Genomic DNA, 12,800 nt, shown 5'->3' with positions numbered 1-12,800 from the left:
CACACAGCGCCCATTCTGATCTTCAGAAAGCCATATTTTGACCATCATGTCTTTTTTCTTTCCTCCCCTTCGGGGCAGGTCTCTCACCTGAACAAGTGCACCCCTCCCAGCCCCTCATTAGAGACTGTTTCCCACTGTCCACCTTTCATATCCCACTGGGCCTCACCTGCATCAGGCTGAGGGTGACGCCTCCTATTGCCAGCTTCCTCCCTTGGCTTCCTTGACCTAATCGTCGTATAGAAATCCTCCCTACCTTTTGACCACCATTTCACAGTTTCCCTATTTGGACTCTTTTTAAAATTGCTATTATTCTGCCCCCTCATTGGCTCTTGCCCTTCCTTCTTTGGGGGCAGGTCTCTTCCTGTGAGCAGGGCCCATGCGGGCTGGCATGGTGGCCCACACCTACCCATGTGTATCACTTTACATGGTGGCGTGGTGGCAGATTAGCTCGTGCCCCTGGGAGATGTGTTGTGTCACTGTCCTTGTCTGCTTTCAGTTTTGCCATAGCAAAAGGAGGCCGCCTGCTACTTGCCGATGACATGGGCCTGGGAAAGACCATCCAAGCCATCTGTATCGCGGCCTTCTACCGGAAGGAGTGGCCGCTCCTGGTGGTGGTGCCGTCATCCGTGCGCTTCACTTGGGAGCAGGTTGGTTCTCTTTGTGTTGTGATTTTAACAAGGTTTTCCTTAGGGTTCGAGTAATAGCTTGGGTACAGGGCCTGTGATCTTTAACGATTTTATTTCAGCTTAAGGCAGGAATGGAGATGAGATGCCTCCTGAGGCTAGACTCATGTGTTTCTGAATTAGAATCAGGTTATACCTTTAGGATGTTCGCTGTCTATCCGGCACCTTTATGATCAAAGAATCTGACATGAGCTCAGCTTTACTGTATACCGTAAATCCAGAAATGAATAAAAGTCCACATAAGCAGACTTGATGAAGAAGGAGACCCCAGTTCACCGTCTGTAGCTTTCCCCAGCTTTATACTGCCCATGGTGGCTGTTGGCTTCCTCACACCTTCACCTCTTCCTTAGTACCCCCGGAGCCACTTGTGGAGAAGAGGCAGCTCTGTCTGCAGCCTGTCAGCCTGATGCCCAGACGTGCCCTTCTGACTGAGGAGAAAACAGAACTTTAAAAATATGCATTGAAACAGTACCACATTCTTTTCCTGTCCTCATGATCTGAATTCTGCCAGTACCTCTAGAAACTGGTGATTCAGCACATATTTATTTTGCATGTGTTAGATTCCCACCATACCCTCAAAAGTTCTGGGAACTAGTCAGATAGTCAGATGAGACTGAAGAAAGAACCAGTGTTCCCCAAAGCAGAATTGTGTCACCCCAGGCATACTGACATGGAAGAGTACCCAGATGGTCTTCCACTGACTCTAGGTATTGGCTTTGGCCAGAATGGCAAGATTTCTGGAGAGAGCAAGTGGCTTCATAGAAAATACTGATGTAGATATTTTCATCGTCATCAGTGCCTCTAGCGTACCAAGTTCTGCTAAAAATTCCTTTTAAATTTCTCTTAGAAGAGTCACATTCTTTCCCTGCAGAAACTTACCATCTAGTTAGAGATCACAGAAATGAAATCTAGAGACACCACAAAATGACTGCTATGACTGCACTTGCTCATGGAGGAAGGAAGTGTCCTTTTAGTGGAAAGTGAAGGGGAGTGGACGGGTAAGAGGAAGATGGAATCGGGACAAGGGTTATGGCAAATGCTGTAGGACATGGAGGGATAGAGACCGAGTTTATTTTTCGGGGGGTGTTAGCATTGGTGCACACGGAGAGAGTGGAGATGATGGGTTGGCTGAGGTCCCAGCTGGCAGCTCTTGGGCCTGATCGTCATTTTGGTTTTGTTCTCTCCTGTCGTCCTCAGGCCTTCCTTCAGTGGCTGCCATCTCTTAGCCCAGAGAACATCAATGTCGTCGTGACGGGCAAAGACCGCCTGACAGCTGGCTTGGTCAACATTGTCAGTTTTGACCTTCTGAGCAAGTTGGAAAAACAACTGAAAACCCATTTTAAAGTTGTCATCATTGTAAGTGACTTGGCAAAGTCTTTAAGTACTTTATCTTCATGGAAACTTTCTTCCTAAAAGCCCCAAGAACTTTCGTATCTATAATCTCACAGAGCCCCACTTGGACTCTAGGGGATTAGAAATCTTGTCTTTATTTTGTAGGGAGCTGACATTTTATTTCTCTCAATTAGTGGTTCTCAGCCCTGGCTACATATTAAAATTTCCTGAGGAGCTTTTTGAAAAGTGAGATTTACTAGGTCTGCTCTGGGCGTTTCTAGCCCATCTCTCCTCATGTGAGGTCATGGATAGAGGCCATCCTGTGGGTCCCAGACTGCCCAGGGCTCTGGTAACTGCAGCCTGGACGGCAAGGCCATGTGCTGACATCTGATGCTCTCTTCTCTGCATGTCTCAGGCACACAGTTCAAACAGTTAATAAGTTTTACTCCAGCCATTATAAAGACTTTTCCTGCCCCACCAGAAAAGCTCTTTTTACTCCAATGTTTTTTTTTTTTTTTAAGATGTCTGTACTCAACTCTTGCTCTGGGATGTGACAGCTTACTGGCTTGCCTTATTTTAGTCTCTGAAGAGACTTGCTACCAGCCATCTCTGTCAGCACTCAATGTATAACATGGCTTACAAATAAAAATTATGAAAGGTGTGCAGCTTCTCCCACCCCCATCCTATCTGTCCAGTGCCCACCCCCAGGCCAAGGAACCACGAACAGACATTCAGGGGTGAAGTGTGTGGTAGATGATTCCCCAGATTGACGTTTACCCTCGTTTTTCTTTTTTGGCAAAACAGCGAAACCTGATGCTTTCAGACACTCTGAAAGGTTCTCCATTATTCAGACGTGTGAATTTAAAGCGCCAGTGATAGTTTTCTTCTCTTAAAAATAGAATTCTCTACTGACAGTGGCTTCTTGCATCTTGATGCTCAAATTCGAAGTGCATACCTTATCTAGAAGAGAAAGGAAAGAGTTTTTAGGAGGCCCAGAAAAAGTAGAGGCTCTGAGTCCCATAGGTCAACAAGGTTGTGATCGAGACTGTGCCTTGGGTTTCCTAGCACCAGGCTGACTGTCGTGGCGGGTGGGGGTGGGGCGGGGCGAGGGGGCATTCATCCATGTGTTCTAACTAACAGTTGAGTCCCAGTTCCGCGCCCAGCACAGTGCTGTGAACTAGGGTGTGGAGAGAGGACAGTCATTCCCCATCCTCCAAAGAACCACAGTCCAGTAGGGCAGAAAGACACATGCAGAGATCGTCAGAATACATTTCAGTGCTTTTATAGACACGTGAACCGAATATTATGGGAGCTCAGAGAAGGGTAGAGGAAGGCGCAGTTTCTGACCTCCGGGATCTACGATTATGATTTAGACATGAGAACCATATTCGTGTTCGTAGCATAAGCAAACTTAAATGTTTATATTTTTTCAAAGTTAGAGTCTTTCGGGGAGTCATTTCTGGTTTGGCACAAATTCAAGTGTGGCTTTGAAAAAATATTAGCATGCATGTGAAATGAAACATTCAGAGAACTACCCCAGGAGGATGGTGATGGTTCTACAATGTGCAGAAAGAATGCCACCTTCATTTCTTGAGTGTTTTCCAGTATCAGGTACTTTATACATAATCACCGATCTTCCCAATGGCCCCTAAGGCAGATATTATCCTCATTTCACAGCCGATGAGACTGACAATGAGAGAAGTTATTGCATAATTTGCCCATAGGCATGAAGCTAGCAAGATGGAGAGTCATTGATTAAAGCTGGATTGCATCTGGCTTTAGAATTCATGTTTTTCTGTTTCTGACTCAGCACTTAATCTGCCATACGAGTTTGAGCAAGCCACTTACCACTGTCGATAGTTCGTTCTTCAGTTAATTAAGTAAGATCCCTGTCCTCTTCTGACTTCAGAGAAATGTCTGAATTAAAGTGGTGGTTCTGAGATATCACACTTTTGTGTATTGAAGACATAAGCCATTCCTTGTGGTTAGTTATGATAGTGATTAGTTGTAATAGTGATACATTTTTACCCAGTGGTTAAAAAGATCCATTCCCTTCTATATCCTCTGGACTTTGTGCTGTTTCTCTCACTAAACCTCTTTTGATTGGCTGTCATATGGGCTCATCATCACACAGGAGTAAGAATGTTACACCCCAGGTTTCTGGGAATCGATACAGTGACATTTTGGGATTCATCTCACAGCCCCCTGGTTCGTCTTAGCTGAAACCGGACCGGGGTTTCTTATTGATCATCTTTAGCGATTGAGCCAGGATCTCACCAGTATTCCCTTCTTAGGGCAGCTGATACCACTAAGCACTAAGTGCTTACTAAGCGTCAGGACTATTCTAAGGGCTTTGTGTGTGTTAGCCTATTTAAGACTTATGACAACCCAATACATTAGGTACTGGTATTATACCCATTTTACAGATGGGGAAACTGGCACTGTAAAGAGGTCACATAGTTGCTCAGAGTCACATAGCAAGTAATTTGAATATGTACTAAAGTAGAAATTTTCTCTCCGGATGCTAAGAATGTATTAGTTACTTATTTGGCTTTAGAAAGTATGACATTCTAGTTTGCTTATGCAGAACAGAATGCAAAGCTATAAATAATCAAACTCTGTGTTCTGAACAGGGCAGTCAGTCCCTTAAAGACAGGAAGCAGTTCTTCTCGTCTCCAGGTTCCCACAGTACTTTGTCACAGCTGCCTCAGTGACAGCACTTATAACATCGTCTGATCAGTAGTCAGTGTAGCAGATGTTCTTGCTTAGTGAGCCTGTGGGGGAAGGGGCTGGGCCCCAGTGTGGGGCACACAGTGGGTCTTCAGCACACTTTGCTTTAGTACCGTACAGAGGTCAGGTGTGTCTTGAAAAGCAGAAGCCACCTTTCAGCAGTTTGTTCAGTGCAGCCTGTGAGGTGGGCAGAGCAGGGGTCACTAACCCCATTTCATAGGTGGAAAACTGTCCCAGAGAGATGAAGCGAACTTCCCAGAATGTAGTGGAAAAGCTGATCCGGAACCTGGGCCCTTCCCCAGGCCCACAGCTGTCTCCGTGAACAAGAAAGTGCTGATGGAGGCATCCTCAGTGTGATGCCCAGGCAGGATCAAGCGTAACGTGGGCTCTGTCTCTGTCCACTGACCTTGTTCATCTAGGCAACTGTTTTTATTTTCAGGATGAATCTCACTTCCTCAAAAACATTAAGACCGCCCGCTGCCGTGCAGCCGTGCCCCTCCTCAAGGTGAGTCTTGCTGAGAAGAGACTTGGAGCCCGAGCCCACTCGGCACTGCGATCCCTCTGTGGTTTGCTCAGGCTGGCAAGGGGTCCGAGGGGAGCAGGGGCTGCAAGTCCGGACCTGTGGGCTGTGGACATGACTTAGTATTAACTTAGAGCTGTGCTGCTAGATTTTGTTTTTTCCTAACATCCTGCTAAGGAACTCAGGGTCATTGCAGTCGTCTCTGTCTCTCGAAGATGAAGACCTGTCGAAGGTCACAGGCCTGGTTGGGACGGTACACCAGAGCCTCCTGGCTTTCTCCTAGACAGGGCGGAGGGAGAACCTCTGGCAGCACGCCCTACACAGCTCAAAGAAATTGTCTATCTTCTAAGTCGCTTGTGGGGCAGAACTCCTGGTGCTGTAGAACCAAGGGAGATGAGTTGTACAGACTTAGAACCAGGCCAGTGGGTATCAGCAGGAAGCGATGGCAAAACGGATGTTCCTTACAGGCCAGTGTCCTTTTCTTGGGCCACCCTTTCTAGGGTGGCTTAAACTTGTGCCTGAGCACTGTGGCTGGTTGGGGCCTGGCTTCAGAGCAGGTGCAGGTGTGTATATGGGGTGGCTTCAGATCTTCATCCAGGAGTATTCTGTTCTGGTGCGCAGCATCAGCTCCATGTGTCATCTGCACTCACTTCCGTGCCTGTGTTTTGTATCCCAGCAGAGGGACAGCCCCCTGGATTTTCTTCCGTCTTTTTGAAGTGAGCTTTTTCTTAATGTTGGGGGAAAATAGTACAATTGGAAAAGTAACTGTTTCTCTCATAACAAGGTAGAAATCTCAGAGATGACATGTTAGGGGAATCCACTTTGGTTTGTGTAGACGGAGCAAACAAAAGCGTGTTTATCTTGTGCCCTATTAAAGCAGCCTTGTTGTTGCCCCAGCATTTTAAAACTGCAGCTTTTGTTGTTTAAAAATAGCTTTAAGTTGTACCTAAACTAGGGAAAACAAATATGCTAAAGTGTCGGTGAAGCTTATTAGCATTTGAAAATTAATTTTTTCTCCTCCCCACAAAACACACACAACTGTCTACTCATTTCAAGTTTTGTTTTGTTGAGGAATAACAAGTAATATGACACATCTTCCAAAGCAGGATTATGTCATATACTTCAAACTTAAAAGTTCTTTACTTAAGAACCTTGATCCTCTGTTCATATTACTCATAAATATTTATTGGTTGGGAGCCATTTATGGACACACTTAAATGTTTTCCCCAGGGTGCTGACCCTTCTTTTGGGAGGCTCTAATATGTTTTCTTTGGAAAAATGTTAATAGACCTTGGTATTGTGGTTCCAATACCACATTCATAACTAAAATTAAATCTGTAAGCCTGATTGTTTAGACAAAAGAAACTGCACAATGGATAGATGATATCATTAAAGGTATAATAGGGAAGCTTCTTAGCAACCGTCTCGTTAATGCATCATCTCCCGGTCAGGCGTGCTAGACCACAGGTTGGTTTCTGAAATACGTGCTTCTGAGCCAGACCTTCGAAAGCAGAGTTTAGGTCTTCAAAGTGACATATTTAAAACAAATCTTTTAATTCTTAACTGGCATATAGAACTCTGCATTAGCTGGAGAACGTGGATGAATTAGCATATAGAATATAGTCTGCTGTTTGAGAAAGTCTCTCAAAGCCACTGTCTTCCATAACGTTGCCTTCGCCTGATGCTGGACTGTTGGCAGGATCGAGAGGAGACGGGGCGAAGCATGCTGTGTTTTTCTGTTAACCAGACCTTCCATCTTTCTGTTGTATTTTCATGTAGATTGGAGTTTCTCAGTCTTGGCACTATTGAGATTTTGGGCTAGATAATTCTTTGTTATACGGAGCTGTCCTGTACCTTGTAGGATGTTTAGCAGCATCCCTGGCCTCTACCCACTGAAGGCCAGTAGTACCCCTGGCTCGTGACAACCAAAATTGTCTCCAGATATTGCCAGATGTCCCTGGGTGACAAATCACTCCTCCCCATCTCTGTTGAGAACCACTGATCAGATACTTTAAGGAAATGAATATAAATAGTTTGGGAATAAGAAGAAAGTTGGGAAGAAGTAAAATATGCCTTTGAAAAGCTATATAGAAAGGGGTGAAGGGAGTCAGTTGTATGGTGATGGACAGTAACTAGACTTTTGGGGATGATCACATTGTAGAGTATACAGATCTCAAATTATAAAATTGTATACCTAAAACTCATATAATAAAAAAAAGCCATACATGGAGGAAATTTAATACGACTTAATTGTTCCTCTAACTTGTATATCCCTTAGAACTATATTCTGATAATTAATATTTTAAGATTTTTTCAGCAAGTGTGCATGATGAGATAATTAGGTTATATCATACAGTCTGAGATAGATGGGCCGGATCATATCCAGAAAATGGATTTCGTAAAAGGCAACAGCAGCCATGTACAGATGACATGTTGCTTAGGTTGTAAGAAACTGGTGTCATTGTCCCCTGGGAAGTGTGATACCTGTATTTCCCCATAGCACTATTTTCCTAGGCTTCTAAGCCAGGTTCCATTTTTATATAAATGTGATAGGCAAGAATGAAAGCTATAAAGAACGTCTTTATAATCATCTCCAATCCCTCGAACAGTGAAAACTACTATGAGCAGTTTGGTTCTTTTTCTAACATGTCAGTTATAGGGCAAGATCATAATTTTTAATGGCTCTGGAGCGTTCTGTTGCATGAACACATTTCATAATTTAACCCTTAGTGTTAGAAGTTTTTTGCTATTATAAATAATTGTGCAAGTGAACATCATCTGTGTATTCATAGCTTTCATACTCTGTCCTTGTAAGACAAATTCCTACACTCAGAATTACTGTCCTCATTTTACCTTTTGATAGATGCCCCCAAAGTGCAGTCTTGCCAGGTGTAACCGTCTTTGGTCCCACTCACCAAGAATCACAGGGTCTTTTTCTCCACATGACTCCAGCACTGAAGGTTATCAGCATCTTCCCTTTGAGCAGTGAGCTGTGAGTTTGGGTTTACTTTGGCTAGTTTTTATTTACAGTGCTTTTTATTGTTAAATGGTATAATAACATTATAAACAGTATCCAGTTATTTCTTTAGAGGGAGAAAGGCCCCCAGAATCCCACCATCCTTTTCTAATAAATACCCTTCTCTTTTTATGTGAGCAGAGTCCTTATTATATCTCTGTTGATTGTCTAGATGAGATGAGAATAGTGGTCTAAGATGTATGAGCTTTTTTCTTTTACCCTTTTCATTAAAATAGTTTAAATAGATGATATAATCAAATAGTACAAAAGGGTGTATAGTGAAAAATTAACTCTTTCTCCCACCCCTGGGTCCCCAGTCCCTTGATCTTTCTCCCCAAAGGCACAGCCATAATTACCAGATTTTCAGATTTTCCTCTAAGAATTAGCTTCTGTCCACGTAGGTACGTGCATGTATATGCTCTTCCTTTCTCCCTGCTCAATGTTCGACAACCACAGTTTTGCGCCTGCTTTTCTTCCCTTAATAGTGTATCTTGGGAAGCATTCCACATCATTCCAGATGACTGGACCTCGTTCTCTCAAACGTAATTCTGTTGTATAAGTCTGTCATAAAAACATGGATTACCTGTCCCCTTTCGATGGATTTGTAACCAGGCTTTGGCTGTTGCGTACTGTACTGCAATGACCATCTTTTCATATGATACACAAGCGGGGAGTAGGAAACCCAGTTTCTCTGCGTCTAAAAGAGATGGCTCTTCACTCCTCTCAGGCCAGAGAAGAGAGTGATGTCAGCTGGAGGGTCTGCTCTCTTCCCCCAGGGTGACCAGGTTACAGGAATTGTCCCTGTGGTCCAGCTGTTCTGGTAAATTTTCTCAATTTCATCACAAAGTCAATCTTAAAATGAAATTACTAGAGTATAATATTTAAGTTAAAATAGACTGTTTTCTCCCACTTTAGTGTTCATTTTGGCCTGTATGCTATGTTAATAATACCTATATATGTGTTTTACATACCTTGAAGGTCAAAATGGCGTACCTGTAATTAGCCGTAATTACACCACTTGATGTATTCTCATAACATGTTGGTATTTTTTAATCAGTACCGCTGTAGTCACAGTCTGCATTCTGTCTGTTCTTACCCAAGAACTAATTGCCTTATACATGGCATCAGAATTTCATTAATATCAAAGCAATGCTATTTAGCTTGAAAGCACAGTGATTATCATGAGATCAGTTTATTAAGGCGGTGACTGGAACTTTGTCTTTTTTTGGAAAAAGGCTAAAACCTAGAAGGAACTGCTTTTATGTAAAATATGCTGACCTAACCAGAGACTCAGAAAGGCCATTTACTGGTAGGTGGATCTTTAGGGTGGCCTCTGGTCAACAATGGTCATAATTATGCCATTTTCTTGGTTGGGTTTCATTTGTCATGGAAGCAGAGTCAGGAACAGATACTCTCGGACAGAGTATGGAACGGAACCACAGTCTTCTCCCCAGAGTCCAGTCCCTGGATTTCTCCTAACACCGAGTTTTCCCTCTTGTTCTCAAGCTTTAGATTTAACTACAGGTGTTGACTCTTTTGTTGCTGCCTGGGGAGTGGCCAGGATCCTGCATTTGTTCTGATCTCTGTACTTTGGTCACTGGTCCTCACACCATGCTTGCCGCTGTTCTTTTTTTTGAAGATTCTGTAATGACTTCTGAACTAACTGAAACATAGCTCCAGTGTCCTTGCCACATCAGGGCTAATGAGTATCAGGACACTTGGATGCTATGGACTTGACCTTCACTTTGGTATCACCAGCCTTCTCATGTCCTGTTTCTAAAGCGTAGTGGACTTTGCCTGTAGCATAAACTTTATTGAGAGTACCATTAGGAATAATATTGGGTACGAGAATGGAACTAAGCTTGGGTAGCATGACTTTTTTCCTAGTCTGGAGTCTTGATGAAATATGATATAGCCAATCAGAATAATTCAGTAAAGCAGGTTATTGGCTCGGGAGAAAAAGAGGTAACAATGGAAAGTGATGAAAAATTCCCCGACCGCTTCTTGTATGAACTTAAAACAACAGTTCTTTTCTACATTTTCTCGCATACTTTTGGCTCATGTTTTAAAATCTATGTGTAGGTTATCTACTTTGAATTATTTCATTGGATTCTCCTTGGCAAATTATACATACCAACTTGTCCTACTATCAATCTGCAGGGCTTCCCCACCCGTGACCCATGAGGCAACCTGAACATGGCCTTGAAGGTTGTCTGCCCCTATCAGTGTCTGCTCATGTGAATCACATAATTTCTCTCAGACCAAATAGAAATTATTTTTTACATCGTTCCATTGTAGCTTTCCTTCCTTAGACAGGAGTTAACTGTAAAATGTTCATTTTAGTGTCGATTTGTGTAGTTTTTACGCATTGATGTTTTCCTAGAGTGGAAGTTCTCAGAAGTGGAGGGCGACATATAAATCATGTGCAGCTGGGCATAAATAAAGGCATTATGGATGACAGTGATGACAATATAGACTTGTTAAGGCTAAGCAGGGAGCAGGCTAAGTCAGTCCATAATAGATGAGATGCCTTTCTGGGTTCTTTTCAAGGCTGACCTTTTCCTTTTCCATAATCCTGCTCCTGCTTTCTAATACCTGCACACGTCCTTTTCCAGCGGTTCCCTCACCTGCTAGTCTGGACAGCATGCAGAACTGACTCAGTTCACAGGGTATGAACTCTACCCTGTAAGTATCTGACAGAGGACCCCCGAAGTGAATTTCCGCCACCTGGTCTGTGAGCTGCTGCCCAGGCTTCATCCCTGGGCAACAGATAGCAGCGGCCTGGGGAATAGGTTTGGGATGATGGGCCAATTTTCTCTTATCCATAAGACTTCTCATTTTCCCTATTTCATTGAAATGGTCTTGAGCCTAGGCAAGCGATATAGACATCATTCAAGAAGCTCATTGTTATTTTAATGAGTCTGCATTAAACCGTTCAGGAAATTAGAGGGCCTGGGTAATTGAACTGTGGAAAATTATAGCTGGAGAAATTCATAGCTCTCCTGTCATAATGGAATTCGGTACCGGCGGCTGCTGTGAGGGCAGAGGTGCATCTTGAGAATTGTATATACTGTATATTTATAAAGAATCATTCTTCTTTCCTCTGTTGCACCTTTACTTATTTATTTTTATGAGGCGAGTGTATCCATTTGAAAACCTAATTTCCTCCTCCAGGTGATTTGCTGTATGGATTGCCTTATACCGCTGTCATTAGCTCAAGGTTACAGTGGTTAACAAGCTGTTTCTAAACAACCGTGCTCCACAGCAGTGTCTCTTCCCAGAGCTGAAATGAATTTTACCTCCAGTAATCTTTGGTGATTAGTGTTCTAATCAGTGGGAAGTGTATTAGCTCTTTTTATTCTCACCTTCTTTTCCATCTTAATAAGAAGTGGGATATTTGGGTCTGATCCCCTGGGATCAGGTTGGAGTCAGGGTAGTGAGCAACCTGAAGTTCATCATTGGCATCGACTGACTATTTATTTCCAACCTGCCCACTGCTGAGTAGGCTGCTGCATACCCGGGCCGAGTTTAGGGTAAATGGATCCAGGTCTCACCTTTAAAATCCTTATTGACTGCAGTGGGAGCTTGAGTCAGGGCTAGCTAGGTGCAAAGCATCATGCACTAGGTTATCGATGGCCATTTTTTCCCTTATACATAAAATCAAGTTGTGGCTTATCCACAGGCAAAGCCTGACACTTCCTCCTGGGAGTGGGATAGGGGTTGTCCTGGGTGTCATTACTGGACGTCAGACATCCATGCCAGAAGTTCAGACCCATTGCTCTCTCCCCCACTTCTGCTTGGTCTTCCAATGCTGGATTCTTTAAGTTTACTCCATGGTCCCCAATACACTAATTAGCTTCTCTCTGAATATTTCTCAGCATACGGCGAACATTTATTAATTGCTTTGTGCCAGGTACTGTGCTACAGAAAATGAAGGTGAACACAGACTAGTCTTTGATGTCAGGAAGCTCAGTCTGGTAAGGGAGACAGAAAAGACAGAATTCAGCAGCGTCTTGTGTCATGTGCCAGTGTAGAGATGGGCAGAGCGTGCTACAAAGGCCACTTAGGAGATGACATCCGTCTGCTTACATGCATGCTCTTCTCTGGTCACAGCACCTTCACTTAGCAATCCCACATTGTGGGCCATAGAGAGCTCTGGAGCGAAGCCAGCCTCTCGTGTCTTTGGAATCTAGGCCTTGTTCTGAGACGATTAAACTTGAGAACTGCTAGCAGTCAGCGTGCCCAGGAAGTGAAAGATACTCGTGCTCATTTCCAGGGGACTTTGCTGTCCCTGGGGCTCCTGTATCACTGGGAAGTTGAGATATTCCCCATGTGCTTCTCTGAGTGTTCTCAGCACCGTTGGCTGTTTGTTTCCTAGATTGCCAAGCGAGTGATCCTACTGTCGGGCACACCAGCCATGTCACGGCCTGCCGAGCTCTACACGCAGATCATTGCGGTCAAGCCAACGTTCTTCCCTCAGTTTCATGCCTTTGGACTTCGCTACTGTGATGCCAAGCGG

The 12,800-nt window shown here is 43.8% G+C and overlaps 1 protein-coding gene across 4 annotated transcripts in view; it reads left to right on the top strand.

Moving 5' to 3' along the window:
• SMARCAL1 (SWI/SNF related, matrix associated, actin dependent regulator of chromatin, subfamily a like 1) overlaps positions 1 to 12,800 on the top strand; it is a 52,434-nt gene that overhangs the window by 15,859 nt on the left and 23,775 nt on the right. For all 4 annotated transcript variants that reach the window (XM_011358633.2, XM_011358631.2, XM_011358632.2 and 1 more), the window contains exons 8-11: positions 497 to 647; positions 1,881 to 2,039; positions 5,185 to 5,250; positions 12,660 to 12,800. In XM_011358633.2, coding sequence (XP_011356935.1) covers positions 497 to 647; positions 1,881 to 2,039; positions 5,185 to 5,250; positions 12,660 to 12,800 — 517 coding nt within the window. The remainder of the gene's footprint in view (positions 1 to 496; positions 648 to 1,880; positions 2,040 to 5,184; positions 5,251 to 12,659) is intronic.

Source organism: Pteropus vampyrus, unplaced genomic scaffold, assembly GCF_000151845.1.
Source record: "Pteropus vampyrus isolate Shadow unplaced genomic scaffold, Pvam_2.0 Scaffold42, whole genome shotgun sequence".
NCBI lineage: Eukaryota > Metazoa > Chordata > Mammalia > Chiroptera > Pteropodidae > Pteropus > Pteropus vampyrus.
The sequence above is the reverse complement of the archived record's forward strand: the minus strand, read 5'-3'. Positions and strand labels throughout refer to the sequence as shown.